This window comes from Eucalyptus grandis, chromosome 2 (genome assembly GCF_016545825.1).
Source record: "Eucalyptus grandis isolate ANBG69807.140 chromosome 2, ASM1654582v1, whole genome shotgun sequence".
NCBI classification, from domain to species: Eukaryota; Viridiplantae; Streptophyta; class Magnoliopsida; order Myrtales; family Myrtaceae; genus Eucalyptus; species Eucalyptus grandis.
This window is the reverse complement of record NC_052613.1, coordinates 2,531,199-2,555,467: the sequence shown is the minus strand read 5'-3', so window position 1 is coordinate 2,555,467 and position 24,269 is coordinate 2,531,199. Positions and strand designations below refer to the sequence as shown.

Sequence of the window (24,269 nt, the reverse complement as noted above, 5' to 3'; positions counted from 1 at the left end):
GCCATTAATTCATAATCATATATCGCAAATGCAATCTAAGCTTAAAATCCAACTTTTTCAGAGTCAAATCCCTTTATGAATAACATCACTCCCAGTATAGAGTACACAGGAGGGAAAGGGAGGAACCTGGTACTCGCGAATGTTTAGGTGAGGGAGCTGGTGGCGCTAGGACTTGCCAGCCACCATGAGGGTGTTTGAGTCTAGCCTCTTCAGCAACGCTCTCTCACCATTTTGCGATTGCTTCTATGGATCCAAGCCGTTAGATCTATTAAGATTATCTTTACGATATTCTGGATATTCTTGATATTTTTAATTTTCTGAATATCCTTATCATATCTCGGATATCTATAATATTCTCAATATTTTTAATATTTTGAATATTTTTATGATTAATTGTAATTGATTGTATAATATTTCATTATTATAAATAGTCTCCATGTAAAGTCTAGCTCTTGTATTCCTCATCACAAATCATCCAACTATACATAACTTCTTTCTTTCTCTATTTTTAACTTGATATCCGAACCTCTTTTTTGAGGATTTTTATTTTTTCAATAAAGAGGATTTTTATTTTTCAATGCCAGCCAAATAGGCCGCGTTTGCTCCACGAAGGTGTCACGAGGCCAGTCGAATAGGCCACGTCGCTCTTGTTTCTCTGCACTTGTTTCTCCGCAACTTGCTCTGCTTGTGTCGTGACCAACCAGGCCGCCACACTACATCGTCTTGGAACCATCATAGCCGTATATTGTAAGTCTATTTCAGACTTATTCAGCTGGTTATATTGACAATACAACACCATAAACATGCGCCCACACGCACCCCAAGATCGCACGCGCCCACGAGACTGAAGTCGGCCATGTATTGCTAATGTCATCATTGCGTCATCCTGACATCCTAACGCCAATGCCACATCGCTGTCATGTCATCAGTTGACCGTTGACCATTTACTAGAGTTGACCACAGTTGACTGAAGTTGATCGATCGGTTCCCGAGGTATTCTGACGTGCTGATTCCATGATGAAAGCCCTAGTCTTGCGGAGAAGATGAAGAATTCATCCTCTTCTCTTCTTGGGCGTCTCTTGATTTATGAGCAGAGAGGACTATGAGAAAAAAGAAGGGTCGACACAGAGCGAGCGAGCGAGCGAGAGAGCATAAACATTCGGAAGGGTCATGTTTGGTCGGATAGCCCGGGAACTGCATGGGGACAAGCTCGGTCAACGACCTCACCCTTTTCTTTTGTCTCTTTCTCCTTCTCTCCATTATTCCGGGCGCTTTTTTCTGTTCTCCTTTCTCGATGTGGGATGGCCGGCTGCTCCCCCGACCCGACTTGACTCGGCCCAAGAACTAGTTACCATCTTTTGAGGCATGGCGATGTTAGATCCAGGGGTGTCAAACCTATCTTTTTTCTAGAGGTGATATGTTTCAGATTGAGTCGAAAAGGCGGCTCTTGATCCCGACAGATTGGAGATGGGAGCTAAATTGGTTGGTTCTTCTCAAGATCGATCAAAAGAGCCAGCCAATTTTTTTTTTTTCTTTTCTAGGGAAAGAAAATGCAAAATAAGAAAAAATAAACTCAATCTCGGCAATAATTCTTCCGCACTATAGAAAGCAGATCTTTAAGGAGGTCTACTTCAATGTCCCATGAGACTTTATTACCGGACACAGTTGAATCGTTTCCTAGTTTCTCAAATCTTAGAATTTGTGAGTCATTCCACTTAAGCATTAAGGATTTTCAGCCGCCACTAGTATTATTTAACATGGTATTCTGTAACATGGCGACCAGCTTGCCATACTCGACTATTGACGATGGCCTCTCATTAGAAAAGAGTATCAACTAATATGGGAGCAACTCTTCCAACAGGGTAGTTTACAGCACACGCTCCAAATTTGTGCGAGCGGTCAAAAGTACTTCTTTCATTTACATGCACCGTGGATATCACACCTCAGTTTATCCACTTCCATCGCACATCTCTCTCTTTGGATCTAAGGTAAGAACTACAAGCGCCACGTTTTACACCTTGCTGGAATTCCAGCAAGGTGTTAGTGAATAACCATTAAAGACGCCCGTTAGTGTTGTGAAGGTTACAGAAGAATAACTCCTCTAATTATGGAGAGTTACAAGTAATAATTCTTCCACCATCATGTGATAAAACAATGGAGTGATGGATAATTATAGAGAGTCTAAGAGTCTTCTCTCACGTTCTATGAATAGGCAGGGCTTCTCGCAAGCAAATAACATAGGACATATGAAACACTGAAGAATAATTAGTAGCCGTCAGAATTCTCTCTTCTATATTGATCCCGAGAGCTTTTGTGCTGTGGAACCCAACTGTTGCTCGAGTAGTGTGAGTTTGCCGATTAGTTGTATACGGATTCGAAGAATTATTACATAAAGATTGTGGATTTGACTAGCTACGTAAAATAGTCTCGCCGTTCTAGAAGAATTGTTGTTGAGACTGCAAGAGATATGTAGTTAAATAATTGTATTACATTTCCGCTGCCCATTCTTCAATATTGGTATCAAAGCGAGTAATGGACTCTATTTGTTGTGAATGTTAGAATCACTAATTTAGAGTATCGTAAGTAGCATATAATACTTTGTGTTTATATATGTTATTGATTTCATGCTTAAAATCAATCAAGAAAGTGTATGCGATAGTTTAGTGGGAGTGTGTTTTTAGTTAAGTTGAGACTCATTAGTTTCCTCCTACAATTTACTTTTATGCATATTAAATTACATATAACGATTGAGTACTTGAGTGCAAGAGATGATTAAGAGCATAGCAAATTTTTGATCTTGTGACTTGCATAAAATTCTTATTATGTAATTTAGATTAATGCTGCAAAATAGTGATAAGTGCTAATTATTAGTATCTCATGCGCATTTCGTGAATGTAGTTGAAAATGGCTGCAAGAAATTTTTTTGATGATTTGAACAAGGGTGAGAAACTGAACGACGAAAACAGTAACATCTTGCTCTAGAAGATTTAATATCTACTTGATGAGCAAGAGGTGATGGAAAACATAGATCGTTGTGATCTTGAAGGAGGTGGCTCGCCTCAACATCATCGTGATCTTGAAGCCTACCAAAATTGGCGCAAGAAAGATCGTTAATCCGGTTGGAGCAACTAAACGTTAAAGCAATTTAAGCTTAGAGCAAGTTCTGGAGCTAGGTTCCAATGGAATCGACAGTGAGTGCCCATGCGGTGGAATGATCGTATTACTGTTCACATCTGCAATTCCTGACCTCCGCTCTCGATTGGAATTTGCCGTAAATATTTTTTCAAACCCAAGCTCTCTCTTCTTCCCCCAGTATCTTTCTCAGCTTTTGCATGGCTTAAAAGGGAGATGATTTTTTGGGACCAAAATGCCCTTGCCCAATTGTAAGAAATACGCATGTGACTGTCACCAAGGTCGTCGAAAGTTGCTTTTTACAACCGGCGATGAGGCGTGGGTCGTTTAGAATATGGCGGTACACTTTGAGGGATGTTCTTTTCTTTTCTTTTTTTAGAAAAGTCTCACTTTTTAAGGGTCTTTTGAAAAATATGTACAATCTAGGTGTCTCTGGAAAATTTCCCAAAATAGTCAAGTGAAGTTTTTTGATGACCCTAGTACGTCATAGCTGCCGTAGAACTATTAGTGCCATTATCTTTCTCGTTTTACTTTTCTTAAGCATGCGAAAGCATAAGCTACTAAAGAAAATCCTCGAGTACACTTGATTTTCTGCAAACATACAATTTCATTTCTTATTTATTTATATATGTACATTAGACAATAAGTGGGATGCTCTGGGGAATTCAAAAGGTCAGTATTACTAACTATAGTAGACTATACGTCCATCACTTATCCCCACCTAGCTGTACACATGTCGCCTAACCTTAGCCCCTAACACCATCAAAATCTTCCCAGCTACAAAAATCTCGCTTCCCATGTGAAGCCTACTAGCACCCTGTAATCTATGAAGTACCAACACTCTCAAAGAATTTTTGTGTCATGTCGGACACTTCAACACGTGTCCGACACTCTCCAACACTCTCGAACACTCTCCGACACTCGATCAACACATGTCAGAAAATCCGACACCTAATCAACTTTTCTGACACTCTCCGACACTCGAGTAGGAATTCTGACATACGAGTTTCCCACACGTGATTCCAATATCGAGGTCAATTTTAGAAATTCAATAAATGAAATATCAAAATATATATATGTGAAAAAATAAAACATAATAATAAAAATAATAAATTGAGAAAGAAGAAAATTCTAGTCTTCTCTTCTCTTCTGACTCCCACTTCCCATGATACACAATTCATCTCTTAAGTTTTTTTTTCTCTTCTTCCAACATATCTAACATGAGAGTCCAAATGGATTGTTTGTTTTTTTTTCCAAGTTTTATGAATTATTTAAATAAAGTTGAATTTGTCAAATTGAAACAATTAATGATATTAATAAATGGCGGATTAATGTTTTCAGTATAAATTCATTCTAGGCCTTTTTAATGATTTATTTATTTATGAATTTGATTCAAATTAATTTGATTGAAATAATCATAAAAATGATAATTTATGTATATATAAAAATATATATTTAATATGCAACGTGTCCAAACGTGTCGGAATTCTCTGTTTTTGATAAACAACGTGTCGGCATGTCGTGTCGTATTGTGTCGCGTGTCATGTGTCGGTGTTGGTGCTACTTAGCCTATAATAGACCATCAAGGAGGTAGGTGGAATCAACATTCTATTGGTCTGAAAAGACAAAGTCAACAACCAGTGAGTCACAACCCGACAAGTATAAGGTCCATCGATCTATACTACTCAAATCGATCATCATACCGACAAAGAAAGCCTCAATAGAAAGTTCAGTACATCGCATGCACAACAACTTACCTGAGAACCTTTTCAAAATACATAATTGATCAATACATGTAATAAATTTTCCAATAGATAACCAGTAGTTCAATTCAGAAATATCAAAGTCATAATCAATATAATTTCATGCCACCATCATCATCTAGTGAATCCTGTTACCCCCAAACATCTCACACCCATCCGGCATTACGAAGCATTTTGGGGGATTGTGTTACACCCCAAGCATCTGAGGAACCCTATTACCCCTCCAAGTATCCCTACTACAACTCGGGGCATTGTCGTTCTAAGGAATGACGGCATTTTCAATCACACATTCACACCATGATACAACAATTCCAAAAATTCAATTAAAAATACGTTAACGTCACTACCGTTTAGGGATTCAGGCAAGCATCTAATTAATCATCAGTCGTTCTCATCTGTATAGATATTAAATGAACTGTAAGGAAGGTCTTACATCATAAGCCTAAACTACCCTTATAAGGTGTCCCTCGTGCCTTTAGAAATGATAGTTATTGTCTAGGTAAACGGTTTTCAAAAGTTATGAAACTTTAATATGAGGTAGCCAAGACCTAGAGGAACATTTTTCATGGGGACTCGAGGTCAAATTCAGCTCATACAGTTTTAAATAATTTTTGCAAACCAGGCCCAAAACAGTCAAAATTTCCAAAACGAAATTGAGTAGGAAAATAAATATTTTCCTAGCAAAATGAGACCGAAAAATTATGAAAAATTAATATGTGGTAGCCTAAAATACACTCTACAACTTTCATGAAGGAACATTTTAGAAATATGGACCAAGAAATTGGTAGAAAATGAAAAATAGAAAGAGGTCAATCCAGCGAACCCAAAAGCAGATTGTCACACAAAATCCAAAAATTTTGAAATTAAAATATATCGTAGAACAGCCTAAGGGATGATTTTGTGAAAATGCCTCATGAAATTTGCACCATATAAGTCGGTACAAAATTAGCAAACTTCAAGGTCGGGCTAAAACCGAACATGCCCTCAGTCCAATCACGACTTTTCCTTCAAAGTTTCTACCAATTCAGCCTTTGCAGTGCCAAATATCGACTATCCATACCTCTATGACCTAATTACGAGCTCGACTACTTTGAGCTCAACAACATAACTAGGTAACGTAGTCGAAACTTCCGATTAAACGAAAATTTAAATAACGTTCTTGGATTTCAAGAAAACTATTCTCATCGCACGACAAACTATCAATATGAGATAGAACGGAGTATATCCATTTGTCTCGGTCCTCGTGAATGAGGTCACAACTCGACAGGATGAAGGCGAGCTGGCGGAGACGACGCAAGTGTTGAATTGAGAGAAAAATGACCAATCTTCTTGCGTTGAGGAAGGGTCCCTTCGCTGCCGACTCCTGCACTTCGCTGGTTGCAACGGATGATGAAGTGAAGGACGGAAAGTGGGCGCGATGGAGGTGAGCAATCAAGAAAGACAGCTGTAGCGGCGTCCTTCTTTCTCTCTTATATTTTTCATTCCTCCACCGCCACAATAGTCTTTAATTTGGGCAGCATTTGTTGACCCTCCTGCCTCAATTCATGCCAGCTGGATCGTGGAGCATCATGGAGAAGATTCGAGAATCTTCACATGTGATGGAGGAAAATTCAACACTTTTGGTAATTTTTTTATAGTTATTTCTTTAAAGGCCAACGCCTTCAAATTTTCCTGAGGTTATTGAGATATTGGATCGAATCAGTTTATTGACTACGAGGTAACAGCGGCGATTTAGTGATGTCGCGGTGAGGATGCGAATGGCTTAGTCCGATGGCAAGCTTGCTAACATAGCATGTACCATCAAACATTCGGAGCTTGCTATTTTGTCAAACGAAAAATCCAAATGTCACAAGTTTATTTGTAACAAATATTTTTTCAAAAATAATGTAATAACAAAAGCTCAATTAAGCTCACCCATTTTAGTTTAGTATCAGCGAGATCGACCAATCAAATTTAAACAAGTGAATCTCGCATAATCATCCCACCAAGCCTGAGTTAGTCTCAAAAAAATAGCTTGAGCCAGCTTCATTCCCATTTGCAACCGAAATTAAATTCATAAACTAGAGGATCTGACCAAAAACACAACCCTAGCAACGGGCTCTTCAACCCGAAACCCTAGCTTGCCTCTATGCACTCCATCACTTTACAGGTCATTCCAAACTGAAGTTAGTACATGAATCCAAAAATTGTACTTTGATAAACTACTCATAAGGTTCTTCTCTCTGCTCTTAGGACATTGAGCCACTTATCATAGAATGTTAAGACCTCCTGGCCCTTTTTGCAAATCTTGAATTGGCCCATTGCACTCGAAAATCAAATAGACCTACAGACTAGATTATAAAGACTAGATTATAAAGGCATCGAGATGTAACGTGTTTTGATGCCCCTTACTCTTGTATTTGGTTTTGGTTTTAACAAAGTGAAAGTCTCTTTAAAAAAAATAAAAAATAAAAAACTGAAAACATAAACGGGCTGGGTCCACTCATACTTAAGCCCATATGGTGCGAAGTCTTTACCAGCTTTTTTGGACCCCCGCTCTAAAGCCTTCTACTTCAAATCTTCGTGTTCTTTCTTAGTTTGATTTTGGGATCAACAGCTTCTCCTCGGGAGAGGTAAGGGCAATTCATCCCCTTATGGCCATTCCATATGGCATATGCCATAGTATTAGGGCCTTGAGATTATTGAGTGGACATATAACATATGATGATAACAACGGGTTAGTGAAGTAAACGCATGATGTAGGTATAACTTGAATTGAAGTTATGAGATGAGACTAATGACATCTTATTATTTACTCCAACGTTGTCGAAAAGCCATTTGAAAACGGGTTCTTCACCTATTGGAGATGCTCTTTTCCTTCCAAAGTGAAATAATCACTCCTATAGCTTATTGCGCTCGATACATACATACATACATACATACATACATACATACATACATACTTGACTAGTTAGGTCATGAGCTTAATGTCAACATGGTGTTCCTACCAAATATGTGCCAATATAAGATTAAGAGTGCATTTGGTTCAAGATTTTGAAATCTCATTAGGGAAATGCAAAATAGTTTAGCCTAAAGAGCTTTGGGCAAATTCAAGAGCCATTTGGTAAATTAAGCTTTGAGAAGCAATTTTGAGAGAAATGTTGTTTAGTAGATTATATATATGAAAAGCCCTTTGGGTGATTAATGTTAGTATTTTTAATTCTTATTGTTTAAAATTGAAAAAAAAAATGTATGCAACTTTTTAAATATAAATTTTGACAATAATGTAGCACCAAAAAGAAAACCAAACCCTTTGCCGATCGATCAAGGTACAACCAAGGTCAAATGACCTCTGGCGAGGGTCACGCGACGTTGGCGACGGCCGCCAGAGGTCGCTCAACCTCAGGCAACCCTCAACGAAGGTTGAGTGGCTCAAGCGACAGTCACCTAGGCTGCACGCTACCTCAATCAATCGACCTCGAGAGACCTTGACCGATGGCCGCCAAACCAAATCTAGCTCGCCAACAGCCGTAGCCCTTTGCTGGATCGACAAATGGTTTGGTCCCTTTTTAATTTTAAAAAAAAAAAAAGAGGGACAAAATCAAATATTTGAAAAATTGGTGAAGGTAGTTTTGGAAAAAAAAAAAAAAGTTTCAAGCCCAATGCTAATCTCTATTAGCATTAGGCTTTCAATCTTCCCAAGTTGACTTTCACTTGAAAACTATTTCAAAATGGTTACCAAACAGTCTAACATTTTTCCGAAGAAACTAGCATTTCTCTAAGGAACTTTGGAGGCCGAAAGCTCCTTGGGAATGCTGCACCAAATGCACCCTAAAAAGGGTTGGAAAGGCCATTGGATGAAGCAACTCTCCACTTAAATCATGATTGCGGTTCCATTACTATGTGCCAAAACATCGGTTGCCTTGCAATATGAGATGAATGCATGTGTGTTGAGGGAGCATAGTTGATCGATGGCTGTGAACTAAGGTTTATCGTTCATCTTGACTCGACCGAAGACATGCAAGAATTTTGAGCTATTACTAGGATGGGGGCAAGCTTAGAGAGGAGAGGACTTCACTTGGATTGCTTATTGTGCAGTGCATGGTATTAAAATATGTCTTGAGATTGAGCTCATCGTATGAAATCTAATCCGAATAAAAATGATGAAAACTAGCGAAATATTTGGCGTTGAAGCAACGATTGATAATGGATAAGTCGGCTTTGAATGGGCGCAAATTTGTTAAAGCACATTCCGTATAAGAATTGGAGTCTGTTCTCAAACTGAAATGTCTAACATGGACTTGGTGTTGGACTTGCACTCGATCAACGTGGGCCAAAGAAAGAATAGAAAGGGAATCAAATCTTACAAGAAATTGGCTACGCGCGTTGGGAGCCTTCTGTGGGAGCCTTCTTGCAGCGGAGAGTCGTTGTTGATGAGAGTGCGCACGTTCTTGAAGCGCCGTACAGCGAGTGCTGTTGTTCTTATTCATAAAATTACATCCAAGAAAATCTAGTGTTCAAGCCAATTAAATTTTGTGAGTTGAAGATTTCTTTAATTTTTCCGTGAAATTGAGAGGTTATTTCTCAAGAAATTTTGGGACAAAACACTACGTGAGATATTAGGTATAATTAGGGCTTGGAAAACACTTAAGAGTATTTGAATGACTCAAATGTGATTGTAATATCTATTGTATCACTTTATTTATAGCAAAATTTATTGCTACTCGCCTCGTAAACCTAGGTCACTACAACCGAACCACATAAGTCTAATGCTTGATCTATTTTCTTCATTTCGTTTAGTTTATTATTCGATCGCTTGTTTTTTGTAACACATGGCTCACATGTTGCTAATGGATAATACTGCGTTCATATTAGAGATTTCGCATTCAGATGTGTCACTTGCATTCAGATATCTCACATGCATCTCGTCATTGATTCTTCTTTCAAGGTTTCGCATTCATGGTTCAGTTTTCAGAGAGAGAGAGAGATGGTCGGCAAGTATTTTCTGCAGGCGTATTCTTACACAAGGATGACGCTACCTTGTCTGTGGAAAAAAGAAAATGCACTGACTTTCCTTTATCTACCTACTGTTTCATTAAAAAAAAAAATTGTGTTGGTAGAAATTTGAAATATCTCGTCATTGTTAAAAAAACTATTGATTAGATAAGTTACTAATCACCTGATTTTTCAATAACTTATTCATTATGAAATTATTAGATCTTTTTTTACTATTTACAAGTTATCAAGTTTTCTCACTAACTTATACTTATCATCCTTACTACCGGCTTAAATTTACTAACTACCATATGAGTTTGACTTTCTTTTGATGATTTACCAACTTTTCTCTGATTATAATTATTAACTTATTTTAGGTTTCTTCTCATTTAAATTACTTACTAGCTTCTTCTTTTTTCCCAATTTATCAACTCTTGTAATCATTTCCCCACTTTTTGAAAGGTGAGGAAGCTCCTAGGACAAATTAGTAAGTTTTAGCAAATTTTTCAATCTCAGTTTATTTTTTCAGATCTGGCTTCCCAAAAATAATGCCGTTTAGGAGACCCATCTATCGTGAATTTTCACAAGGAATCAAGTCATACATCGATCATCCAAATTGTTTGCCAAGTGTGTTTCCATGTTCATAATTATCTTGAATATTGAACCAGAGCTAACGACAGAAAGATGGATTGATATTTTTTATGACACAAAAACTAATTAGAGATGAACCGTTATGATTTTCTCGAGACACAAAACTTAATTAAGGATAAAGGTACCATTAGTCTTTTTGGTATTAGCCCAGTAACTAATTTGAATAAAAGTTAGGAATCCAAAACTAGTCACTCACTTAGAAAAAAATTTAATATATCACCTGATCAAAGTTAGTAATGTCATACAAGAATTAAAAAATTCAAAAGTGTTATGCAACGAGCTTGAGTTTAGGAATGAAGGGTTTAAGCTCCTTTTGCTATGAAGGTTAAAGTTGTGGTGAATGGTAACTATATTTTGGCTAAGTTCAAGAGAGAAGGATGTGGACTGATGCTGTCATGTCACCAGCAAACCTTTCTTTGTTTTTTTTTTTTTTTTTATTTTTTGGTCATACTCAGTTTTCTTTTGATGAGTTGCACTTTGGAATGGGAAAAGTTGACCGTTTGAGTCTTCTCTTAATCGGCAAGCAAAGTCAAAGTAGACGCAAACCCTTTTTCTCCTTTTTTTTTTCTCCTTTTTTTCCTAATTGGAGGTTTCATATTGATTTTGTCCGTGATTGCATACTGGTAAGAGTCAAAAAAAAGGTGTCGGTGACAATGAAATCAGTGAACCTCGTTACATTTGTATAATTATACAAATATTATTTAATTACAATCGAGACAACGTGCGTTGAAAATTATAGATTTTCATGATTTTTTTTTTTGATAACCGAGGATCCGTCGGAGCATGCCTTTGTGGGGTTTCACGGGCCTCCGCGGTGGAGGACCTACAACGACTATACCTTGAAGGACACTAGCCCAACAACCCACCACCGAGGCCCCCACTTTAATCGCTAGCAACACAATAAATTTCATGATTTGATTGCTTAATAAATGGTTAAACAACACTTTTTGACATAATCCAACTATTTTTTCCTTTTTCTTTCATTTTCCTTTTGAATTAGTTTACCCTTGAATTTCTAGAGCTTTTGCCATCGAGATTTCTTATTCATCGGTTTTTCCTACTAGGAAAATGCTTTTGATTACTTTTTCTTCTGTCGCCTAACCATCTATCTCATGGCAAAAATTCAAGTGTGGAGAATTTAAACCTAAGTATGGGACCAAAGTAATTCATTTTATTCTTCATAGAAGAAATACTTGGTCTTGACATCCAGTTTTCCATGTCACGACTTCAATTGCAACCTTTTTTGGACAGTGATAGGCAAACCTTTTTTTTCAGTCCTTGGGTTTCGCGAACCTCAATTTATTTGTAATATTATAAAAATACTATCTAATTGCACACAACATATGAAATTTAAAAATTATAGAATTTTGTTATTCGATTGCTTAATAAATGGTCAAATCGACATTTTTCAATGTAATCCCCTTTTTAATAATTTTTTTCTTGTCATTTTCCTTTTGAATTTGTTTACCTTCAAGTTTCTAGAGTTTGCACCTTCAAGATTTCAAATTCATGGGTTTTTCCTAGGGGAAATGCTTTTGGTTACTTTTTTTCTCCGTCACCCAATTATCTATATTATGGCAAAAATTCGAGGCATAGCAATTCATTTTCTCCTTGATAATTGGCTAACATTTTTCCCGTGGTCATGACTTTAATTGCATTCTTTTTGTTTTACCAATTTTCGTGCATTTCACTCTATTGGTAAATTTTATTGCTTTTACCTTGAAATATAATAACTTTTGGTTTTATATCAATTTTAGTTTGGATTGGAAGTTTAGGGCCTGTTTGGCAACGTGCCAAACAAAGTGCCGGTTCTCGATTTTTGTTCCCCGAGAATCGCTTTAGGACGAGAATCGCGTTTGGTAAATTTTTTTGTTCCTGGAACGATTTTGGACAAGATTTGAGAATCAAAAAAATTTGATTCTACGTCCGAGAATCGAAAAGAATCAAAATGTAAAACCCTTTGTTGCCATCCGCCATCGCCCGCCGCCGTCCGCCACCACCCGCCACCGCCCGCCGCCGCCAGCCAGTCGCCGGTTCGCCGCCGATCGCCGGTCCGGCGAGGTCGCGGAGGCTCGCCGGAGCCGGGGCGAGGTCCGGCGAGCTCGCCGGTGGCAGGCCGGCCTCGCCCGGCCCGGCGAGGCCGGCTGCCACCGGCGGGCTGGGCGAGCCTCGCTCGGCCGCGGCGAGGCTCGGCCGACGAAGGCCGACCTCGCCAGGGGTCGGCGACGCTCCGGTGAGCGTCGCCGCCCCTCGCTCGGCGATCGCCGGTCCGGCGACCGGCCAAATGAAGAAGAAGAAGAAGAATAGAAAAAAGGGAAAAAAAGTAAAAAGTAAAGAAATTATTTAAAATTTATTTAAAAATCAAAAGAAATTATTTAAAATTTATTTAAAAATCAAAAGAAATTAATTTGGAACATAATCAATTAATACAAGTACCAAACGCAATTCTAATCCGAATCAAAATTTTAAACAAGTTACCAAACGCGCTTTTTTACTCGAATCGGTTCCTTGTTAATAAAAATAATCATTTCTAGTCGAATCAGCCCCTAACGTAATCGTTCAAACGCGCCCTTATTAACTTTTTCCTTTTTGGTGCGTGAAGTTTACCCACTGAGCGAGTTGGACTTTTTAAAATCCAAAATTTCGTGAAATAATTTATTAAAAAGATAAAGAGAGAGAATCTTCCCATACGACTGACCTCTATCCGCCAACCCAGCGACGACCGTGCAAATACAGGATTCATGGTACTTTCCTTGAACTTAATGCCGTAGAATAATCGCTAAAAAACAAAACAGTAAAGGCCACGCCGGTCGCCCTCGTCCCGGTCAGTCTTTGCTGATCTCTCTCTTTCGTCTGGACCGCCCTTCAGTCAAAAATATCGTCGGACTCGAAAGGTCTCGGAACCCCATCATTCTCGCCGTGTCAAACGCTGCTTTCCTCCCTCACGCTCTTGCTCAAATCTTCCCAAAAGCTCTTACTGTAGCATAAAGAAAGCGAAGGGTGATGTCAAGCACCAGTTTGTCGCCTCGATTCCGCGTTGTGTAGCTTACGAGATCATCAGGTTAAATGGGAGTTCCCCCTCACGCTCTTGCTTAAATCTTTCCCCTTTCTTCTTCTTCTTATTCTCTCTTGGAAGAGAACTGAGAAGGAAAAAATTTGATAACCGAGCGTTTCTCAAGCAGAGAGCCCATGGAGTCGAACGGAGCTAGCCCGTCAATCGCTCTTCCTCTGCTCGCTCTCTCCTCATTCTTCTTCGCTCTCGCAGTCTCCGACCCTCGAATCACTGAAGCGGGCCTCTACTGCAACAACTCCACTGAGATCGTCACCAGAAACGTCGCCCCCAACCTCGAAGCGGTCCTGACGGAGATCTCCGAGAATCTCACCAACCAGTACCAGTACTGGGGCAACTACTCCGTCACCTCAACGCTGCCAGGGGTGTACGGCCTTGCCCAGTGCCACAGCTACCCGATCGAGACCGACTGCCTCAGCTGCTTCGCCGAGAGCCAGACTCGGATCCGCCTCTGCTTCCCCAACTTCGGCCGACTCTACCTCGACGGCTGCTTCCTCCGTTACGACGGCTACGACTTCTACAACGAGACCGTGGATCCGACGCACGACATGCTCAACTGTGGCTCCAATTCGACGGTCCCGGTCCTGGTGTGGGGAGGGGCCTTGTTCTGGGATAGGGTGGACCGGGTGCTGAGGAATGTCTTGGCCAGCGCGTTGCAGAACGGGGGCTTTGCAGTGGCCTGGGAGTACGGAGACGAAGGAGTCGCCGGGGTATATGCTTTGGCACAGTGTTGGAGCACGCTCGATGCCGGCGGTTGCAGAGTCTGTCTGGAGAATGCGGCATCGAAGGCGAGAAACTGCACGCCCGCAGGAGAAGCGCGGGCCATGAATGCGGGATGCTTCCTCCGTTATTCCACCGCAAAGTTCTACGATGTCCCCCAAAGCGGAGGTAACGACTAGTCTCCTCATCACTGGTTTGCCGACTTAAAACTAAAAGATGGCTTCCTCGCCATTAAAGGAAAACCGAGGTTCTTCTATGTCTATTGTCATGTTTCAATTTTTCCAATTGTGGTTTCCTCCACGTTGGTCGATTAAGGCTCTACTCGTTTAGTAGAAAATATGACAATTCTGAAAAACGTTTTTCAAAAAGCCCTTTTCCCGGAAAAGAAAATGATAATATTTTCTAGTGTTAAGCTAAAATTTGAAAATGAGCTACAAAATAATTTCCGCTGTCTCCGACCCTCGAATCACTGAAGCAGGCCTCTACTGCAACAACTCCACTGAGATCGTCACCAGAAACGTCCTCCCCAACTTCAGGGCGGTCATGAGGGAGATCTCCGAGAGTGTCGCCGACCAGCACAGGGGCAACTACTCCGTCACCTCGCCGCTACCAGGGATTTATGGCCTTGCCCAGTGCCACGGCGACCTGAGCGAGACCGACTGCCGCCGCTGCTTCGCCGAGAGCCGGACCCAGATCCCCCTCTGCCTCCCCAACTTCGGCCGACTCTATCTCGATGGCTGCTTCCTCCGTTACGACGGCTACAACTTCTACAACGAGACTGTGGATCCGACGCACGACATGCTCAACTGTAGCTCCAATTCGACGGTCCTGGTGTGGAGAGCGGCCGAGTTCAGAAGTAGGTTGGACCGGGTGCTGAGGAATGTCTTGGCCAGCACGTTGCAGAACGGGGGCTTTGCAGTGGCCGGGGAGGATGGAGCCGAAGGAGCCACCGGGGTATATGCTTTGGCACAGTGTTGGAGCACGCTCGATGCCGGCGGCTGCAGAGTCTGTCTGGAGAATGCGGCATGGAACGCGAGAAACTGCACGGGAGGAGAAGCGCGGGCCATGAATGCGGGATGCTTCCTCCGTTATTCCACCACAAAGTTCTACAATGTCCCCGTTAGCGGAGGTAACGACTAGTCTCCTGATCACTGGTTTGCGGACTTAAAAGATGGCTTCCTTGCCATTTAAGAAAACCGAGGTTCTTCTATGTCTATTGTCATATTTCAAATTTTCCAATTGTGGTTTCCTCCACGTTGGTCAATTAAGGCTCTACTCGTTTCGTAGAAAATATGACAATTCTAAAAAAACATTTTCCAAAAAGCTCATTTTTCATATTTTCTAGTGTTCAGCTAAAATTTGAAAATGAGCTACAAAATAATTTCCGCCATTTGGTATTAGATTTTCCTTTGAACACTTCTTTTAATGATTTTTTTAATTTTTCTTTTCATTTTTTAAAATATCTAATTTTTAGTTATTTTTATTTTCTTCTTCTTTTTTCCGGCTAATCACCGACCACGGTGACGACCAACGACTAACCTCAAGCGAGGTCAAGCTCAAGTCTCACTAGATTGGCAAGGCTCGAGTCTTGTAAGAGGTTGACAAAACCTTAGCAGTGCTAGAATAGCGAGCTCGTCCCTTGCCTGTTAGGGGTCTGCAAAAGAACCAAGAATTGCCCAAACCGCTTAAGACTAGACCAGACCAGACCAAACCTATGAGGGCCAATCTAGTTCCTGATTCTAAGTGTGGAACCGTTCACCCACTCATACGGACCTAATATATATATATGTAAGAAATTACATCTCAATTACTTAATTATTTTGAAAATTTTCAACCAAATATATATGTACAAATATGAATATTTGTAGTTATTGGACAATATTGACTAATTTTATCTCTTGGGTTTGTAATAGGATTAACCCTAGTTTTCTTCTTCATTCTAATAATCCATTTACTTGCTCTCTCAAACAAAACAAAATAAACAAACGAAGAGAAAGGAGAAACTAACTAAGATGTTCATAAATGTTTAGGCGCTTTGTCGTCATGATACGAAATTAAGAGTCAACAGCTCATTTGATGACTATAATTAGGTCTCTCCTCAGCCATTATCATGATTAAATTAGGTTGACGTTAAAAAAAGATGGATCAAGCAATTAATGTTTTAACTTATGTAAAGACTAGGACTTTTAAGGTGGAATCTACTTCTCCATATGTTTTTGGTGTCGAGAAATCCTAAGAGGACCACACCATAACTTTAAAAGAAATTAAGTTTTTGGTTAACGAGTATAGTATATTATTTATGTCCTATAGTTTTCAATATTAAAATCAATTACTTGTAATTCAACTCGCATATAAGGCCGAACGAGCTTTGGTGCTTTAAATAAAAACTAGGTTCACCATGATATTAATTGATGAATGCAATTTTATAGGGATTAGGGACCGGTTCCATGGATCCACTCGAGAACCGACTAGACTGGCGGTCCGGTTCTTGAGTGGATCCATGGAACAAACGGGCAGGTCCCAATTCCAATTTTTCTGAATTGGTCTTTAGTGAGCGGTTCTTAGTTCCAAGGTGGGAACCACCCACCCAGACCGTGCTCACCCCTATTGCCTATGGTTAATCATTGGTCATCGTTGTGGCCAGCCATCAGCTGGCAGAAGCAAAAAGGAAAAAAAAGAGAAAGAAAAATAACTCAAATTTTTTTAAAAAGTAAAAATAATTGAGAATTCTTTTTTTTTTTAAATATATATTTATATAATAACGAAGTTTCATTAATCAAGGGCCTCGGCGTGAGCGTTGATGACTAGAGCTCGAGCGTCGAGGCCCTAGCCTGACCTTTATGGATGCTGGCTCAAGTGCTCAGGCATAGGGCACAAGCACTAGGGGTTGGAGCTTGGCCTCAATAGACCTAAGCATAGGTGTCGAGAACCCGATTTTGGGAATGGGGGTCCTGAGCCCAGCCTCAATTGATTTAGGTATGGTGTTGATGGACTCATGCCCATGTGTTAGAGACCTAGTCATGGCCAATGGATCCGAGCCCAGCTTTGATGGACCCAGCTCGAGCATTGGAGACTCAAGAACTAGTGTTGGGGTTCCTGTGTTCAAACAAAGAAAGTTTCAGGTTCAAACGCCAATACCTAATATTATTTAGGAAAATGTTTTCCGACTTTTTCAAAGAGGAAATCATATTCTTGAATATAAGTATAGTTTTCCATTGACCCGAAAAATATCTTCGTTGATTCATTTTCCAAACTCATTTTCCTAAACGAACTGAATGCCGGAAAATGAGGAAGAAAACATTTTCCACAAAACGAACATAACCTAAGAGTGTGTTTGTTTGAGGAAAAGTGTTTTCCTAAAATTATTTTCTGAAATTAGTTTCCGAACTTTCACCCGTTTGGTTCAGTAGAAATTGATTAATCAATTGAAAATACTTTATGATCGGGGAAAATATTCATGCATAAAATTAGGAAAGTGAATTCCTAAATTTAAGAAGGTGAAAATACTTTCAAAAATTGCTCACATGGGATTTTTTTAATATTTTATTTAAAAAGACCGGCCACAAGCGTGAGCCTAGGATCTGGCAAGCTGACTAGCCTTGCCCGAGGCTAGTCAACTTGGCCCTCGCCAAGCCTCGGCGATGGCACCAATGGCCTATTGTGACCATCGGCAAGGCCCGACAACCAGCGGAGAAGGAAGAAGGAAAGAGAAAGAAAAGAAAAGAAAAAATTATTAAAAAATGATTTTTTTATGAGATTGAAATCATTTTCCAAATGAGATTTAAATACTGGAAAACATTTTCAGTCACATATCACCAAACAAAGGAAAATTAAAAATTGTCTTGAAAAATAATTTTCTAAAAATATTTTCCTTTTTCGTGAAATTTTTTTCCTAAACAAACGCACCCTAAATATGATTTGATTGATCTTATGATCCGATGCCATTGGATTTTTGGAATTTCTAATGAACTCGCTCATCTCAACCTGATTTGTCTTTATCATTTCACAGTATCATATGAGTTCCGCATCACCGTAGCAATAGCCTCATCGGCTGTAGCAATTTCACTTGTTCTCATCAGTGCATACATTGGATATAAAAAGTACTCCAAGAAGAAACGAGGTAAACAATTCAGTTCAAATGCGTAAAATCATCACTTGGTAATTCTTGAACACAAGCTTGATGACACGAATTTCGCATTCATCCATTTTCAGTGCAAAATAGCCTCATGCAATTACGGGCGAGCATGAGCAAGTTTAGGTTATATTTCAAGTATGAGACACTGGAGAAGGCCACCAACTTCTTTGATGACTCAAGGAAGCTGGGGCAAGGGAGTGGCGGTTCCGTGTACAAGGGGATATTACCCAACAAGAAGGTCGTTGCAGTTAAGCGGTTGGTGATCAACACACAACAATGGGCGGATGACCTCTTCAACGAGGTGAACCTGATCAGTGGGATCCAACACAAGAACCTCGTTAGGCTTTTAGGATGCAGCATCGAAGGCCCGGAGAGCCTCCTCGTCTACGAATATCTTTCTAACAAAAGTCTTGATCAAGTTCTTTTAGGTAAGTTGTTGGTTGCTGCATAACTGCATAACACTAACAAATTCATCATTCGATGCCATTAAGAGAACTACCCTTCACAACAAGCATCTGTTCAATTTGCAATCTTAGCAACTGGTTTCTTCTATTGCAAGCGATGTATTGGTCTTATGGTTTTCGAGTCGGTTAGTGTCTTGCCATTCCACTTCTTCTGTTATGTCAATCGCACTCTGCTCTACTTGTCTTCTAAAGTACGAGGCGATCCCAATAAGCAAATAGAACCTTTTGTTGCAGTCGACAATGCGACCCACGTCCTCACTTGGGAGGAGAGGCTGCACATCATCACAGGAACAGCTGAAGGCCTCACATATCTTCATGGAGGTTGTGGAATGAAAATCATTCATCGGGACATAAAAGCCAGCAACATTCTCCTCGATGAGAATCTCACGGCAAAAATTGCAGATTTTGGGCTTGCCCGATGCATTGCTCTAGATAAGTCTCATCTTAGCACAGGAATCGCTGGCACAATGTAAGAATGCATGCTTAGTCACCAGCCTACTTGAAACCATAGTTGACACTTTCTATTTCCTTAATCTGCCTATCAAAGTGGTTTCGCATATCATCATTCTCTTCACTTCTTCTCAGGGCTAAGTTTGGTTTATATCTAAAAGATGGTTAACTATGCAGCGGTTACATGGCGCCTGAATATCTCGTGAGGGGACAGCTGACGGAGAAAGCCGATGTTTATGCTTTTGGGGTGCTGGTTCTTGAAATCTTGACTGGTCGAAAGAATAGCATATACACACAGGGGTCGAGCTCAGTTTTACAGTCGGTAAGATTGCTTTTTCCTACGATCAGGAAGAACTTAGACCGGCATTTACTTTCTTGGCCACGCCACACCAGGATTATCTAATTTTGCTTTTGATTTTCCCAATAAACTCTATCGTTGCTTTCTGCATTAGTGTTAGCATATTTATCTTAAGATATGAGGCAGCCATGGAAACTTCATGATTGCTTTGCAGGTATGGAAGCATTACAAGTCGAATAATTTAGCTGAATGCAATGATCCGGCCTTACAAGGTAAATTCCCTATCCTGGAGGCGTCGAATGTGCTCCAAATCGGCCTTCTGTGCACTCAAGCCTCCATGGAATTGCGACCACCCATGTCTGGAGTTGTCGAGATGCTCCACGACAAAGACCGAGTAGTCCCCCAACCAAACCAACCCCCGTTCCTCAACGCTAGCGAGTTGTTTGACAAATCCAGCAGCAGAAGCTCTACATGCACACATGGTTGTTGAACCAGCTCACGGCATACGAGGTCTCTTCCAGCTTGACAGGAAGCCCTCTTCCAGCTTTGCTGTGTTGACCTTCTAGGATTGGGACCTTTCTTCTTCTTCTTCTCCTTTTTCAACGAATACGAACACTTGCCAACGAGTGAGGGAGAACACTTCGCAGAATACTGGCAGTGCAGATTTTATTGACATCAGATCCCCGAATATATGAATCTAAGTGAGATGCAATTGCTCTTTCTTTTCGTAGTTTTACCTCCCGATCGGAGAATCACACCATGTTGGGATATTTCATTCCAGAGTCAGTCATAGGTTATGCAATAAAAGGAAAGAAAAAGTATAGAAAAAAAAAACAAATGTCGTTCTGTTTTTTGTACTTTTATGTCGTTTTTTTTTATTGGTGAAAATAATTTTATGTCGCTTCAAAGTCCGCGACTGTCTCGCTTACACTTGCTGCCCATCGCTTCATGCAATGATTCATCGCTTCAACACGTTGTCACATGTTCTCTTCTAAAAAATGATGACAAGAAGGAGAAATTCTGCATTCCCAAAGGTGATGATTGAGAGGGTCACATACTCTGAAGAAAGCTCCTCCTCCGACAATGAAGGTGAAGATATCCCTAAACCAGAAACCTTGAAAGAAGAAGAAGAAGAACTCAAATAGAAGAGACTTTGATGGATGCCAAGAAGAAAAGCAAAGCACCCATCACCATTTTTTTTTTTTGGTGAAAAAATCACCCATCACCATTAGTCTTCAAGAAATGCAAAAACATCATATACTTTGGGCACGTACGCCGTTAATTCATAATCACACATTGCAAATGCAACCTGAGCCTAAGATCCGACTTCTCCGGAGACAAGTCCCTCCATGAACAACATCAATCCCAGTATAGATCACGCGAGGGGAGGAAAAGGGAGGAACTCGGCACTCGCGAATGGTCAGGCGGCGGAGCTGGTGGCGCTGCTCTTTTGTCGTGGCATGGAGACAAGCTCGGTCAACGCATCATCCTTTTCTTTTGTCTCTTTCTCCTTCTCTTCTTTATTCCGCGCGCTTTTTTCCGCTCTCCTCTCGCAATGTGGGATGGCCTGCTGGCTGGAAACGTCAATATCATGAGTCGGACGGGTTCCGCATCGAAAGGCCCCCGACCCGACCCGACTTGGCCCGAGAATCAATTACCATCTTTTGAGGTGTGGCGATATTAGATCCGGATCTGGCCCAGCCCGCCTATTTGGTCAGGCCTACGGGGGTGTCGAACCTATATTTTTTTCTAGAAGTGATCTGTTTCAGATTGAGTCGAAAAGGCAGCTCTCGATCCGACAGAATAGAGGTGGGAGCTAAATTGGTTGGTTCTTCTCATAATCAATCAAAAGAGCCAACCACTTTTTTTCTTTTCTAGGGAAAGAACTTAAAAAGTTATCAAATGCAAAATAAGAAGAAATCATCTCAATCTCAACAATAATTCTTCCGCATTATAGAACTGCAGATCTTTAAGGAGGTCTACTTCAATGTCCTATGAGATTTTATTACCGGACATTGTTGAATCGTTTCCTAGTTTCCCAGATCTTAGAATTTCCAAGTCATTCCACTTATGCATTAAGGATTTTCAGCTGCCACTGGTATTACTTAACGTGGTATTATGTAATGTGACGACTAGCTTGCCACACTCGACTATTAACGATGGCCTCTCATTAGAAAAGTGTATTTGCTAATATGGGAGCAACTCTTCCAGCAGGGTAGTTTATAACACACGCTCCAAATTTGTTAGTCATTTGGTGTTGGTCGGCTGGCTAAATCTGGCCAAATTGACTAAATTGACACAATTACAAAAAGTTTAAAACTAAATTAGCAAAAAAAAAAATTATGACTATATTAGAAAAATTACAATAGATTTATAACTGTTTTGGTAATTTTCTTGTTTTCTAGTATTAAACTCAAACTAGTTGATGAATCGCTTATAGAAAAGTTTGATAAATCATTTTACTAAAGTAAATAATTTCATATAAGAGTTAAGACATTTAAGGTGTCAAGCGACAAGCTGGAATTTAGGGATGAAGGGTTTAAGCTCCTTTTGCTATGAAGGTTAAAGTAGGGGTGAACAGCAACGATATTTTGGCTAAGTTGAAGAGAGAGATGGATGTGGATTGATGTTGTCATGTCACCAGCAAACTTTGGTTTGTTTTTTATTTTTATTTTCCTTTTTGGTCAAACTCGTCTTTTTCTTCTTTTTTTTTAATCTTTTCTCTTTGAAGAGTTGCACCATGGAATTGGAAAAGTTGACCATACGGAGTCTTTTCCTTTAATCGGCAAGCACGCGAAGTCTTTTCTCTTTTTTCTTTTTTTCTTTTTTCCTTCTTTTTCCTAATTGGAGGGTTCAATATTGATTTTGCCCGTGATTGCATATTGGTAATAGTCGAATGTTTTAAAAAGGTGTTGTTGATAATGCAATCAGTGAACTTCCTTTGGACGGTAATTGGCAAACCTCGTTTTATTTGTATCGTTATAAAAATCTTATCTTATTATATCCTACAAGTGAAGAATCGTGCATTGAAAATTATAAATTTTTGTTATTTGATTGCTTATAAATGACTAGACAGCACTGTTCACCATAATCCCCTCTTTAATTGTTTTTCCTTTTCCTGTCAGCTCCTTTTGGATTTGTTTACCTTAGAACTGCAAATCTTTAAGGAGGTCTACTTCAATGTCCCATGAGACTTTATTACCGGACATCGTTGAATCGTTTCCTAGCTTTCCAAATCTTAGAATTTCTTAGTCATTCCACTTATGCATTAAAGATTTTCAGCCGTCACCGGTATTACTTAACGTGGTATTATGTAATGTGATGACCAGCTTGCCATACTCGATTATTGACGATGGCCTCTCATTAGGAGAGGCTATCAACTGATATGGGAGCAACTCTTCCAACAGGGTAGTTTAAAGCACACGCTCCAAAATTTGTGCAGGCGGTCGAAAGCAATTCTTTCATTTACATGCACAATGGATATCACAGCTCAGTTTATCCACTTCCATCATACAAGTCTCTCTCTTTAGATCTAAGGTAAGAATTACAAGTTTTACAACTTGCTGGAACTACCAGCTAGTTGTTAGTGAATAACCATTAAAGACGCCTGTTACTGTTGTGAAGGTTACAAAAGAATAACTCGTCTAATTATGTGGGAGTTACAAGTAATAATTCTTCCACCGTCATATGATAAAACAGTGGAGTAATGGAGGATTATAGAGGAAGACTAAGGGTCTTCTCTAACCTTCTATGAATACGTACGGCTTCTCACAAGAAAATAACGTGGGACATATAAAACACTAAAAAATAATTAGTAGCTATCAGAATTCATTTTTCAATATTGATCCCAAGGGCTCTTGTGCACTGGAACCCAACTCTTACTCGAGTAGAATGAGCTTGCGATTGAGTTGTTTATAGGTTCGAAGAAATATTACATAAAGATTGTGGATTTGTACAGCAATATAAATAAGTCCGGTCATTCTAGAGGAATTGATATTGAAACTGCAAGAGATATCATCTGCGCTGCCCATTCTTCAACATTGGTATCAAAGCGAGTTATGGACTATTTTCGTTATGAATGTTAGAATCACTACTTTAGAGTTGGAGCAATTGAATGTCAGAGCAATTTAAACTTAGAGCAAGTTCAAGGGCTAGGTTCCGATGGAATCGACAGCAAACGCGCCTGTGGTGGAATGATCAGATCCCCGTTCGCATCTGCAATTCCCGACCTCCGCACTCAATTGGAATCTGGCGTAAATCTTTTTCGAACCCTAGCTCTCTTTTCTTCCCCCAATATCTTTCTCAAATTTTGCATGGCTTAAAAGGTAGATGATTTTTTGGGACAAAAACGCCCTCACCCAATTGTAAGAAATGCGCATATGACTGTCGCCATGGTCGTCAGAAGTTGCTTGTTTTTTACAACCGGCAATGACGTGTGGGTCGTTTAGAAAATGGTGGTACACTTTGACAGAAAAATTACCAAAACAGTCTCAAACCTATAATAATTTTTTCAATTCAATCATAAACATTTTTTGTCAATTCAGTCATAAACATTTTATATTTATACCAATTTAATCCATCTGGCTAATTTTGGCCGGTCGGCACTAACATA

The 24,269-nt window shown here is 39.9% G+C and overlaps 1 protein-coding gene across 1 annotated transcript; it reads left to right on the top strand.

Moving 5' to 3' along the window:
- The first annotated feature begins 13,531 nt into the window (after positions 1-13,531).
- On the top strand, positions 13,532-20,147 carry LOC104429269 (cysteine-rich receptor-like protein kinase 1). The gene is given in 7 exon segments (XM_039306009.1): positions 13,532-14,478; positions 14,789-15,484; positions 18,347-18,430; positions 18,523-18,873; positions 19,144-19,378; positions 19,537-19,681; positions 19,872-20,147. Coding segments are annotated over 7 exon segments (2,556 nt in total). The 5' UTR covers positions 13,532-13,709.
- The last annotated feature ends 4,122 nt before the right edge of the window (positions 20,148-24,269 follow it).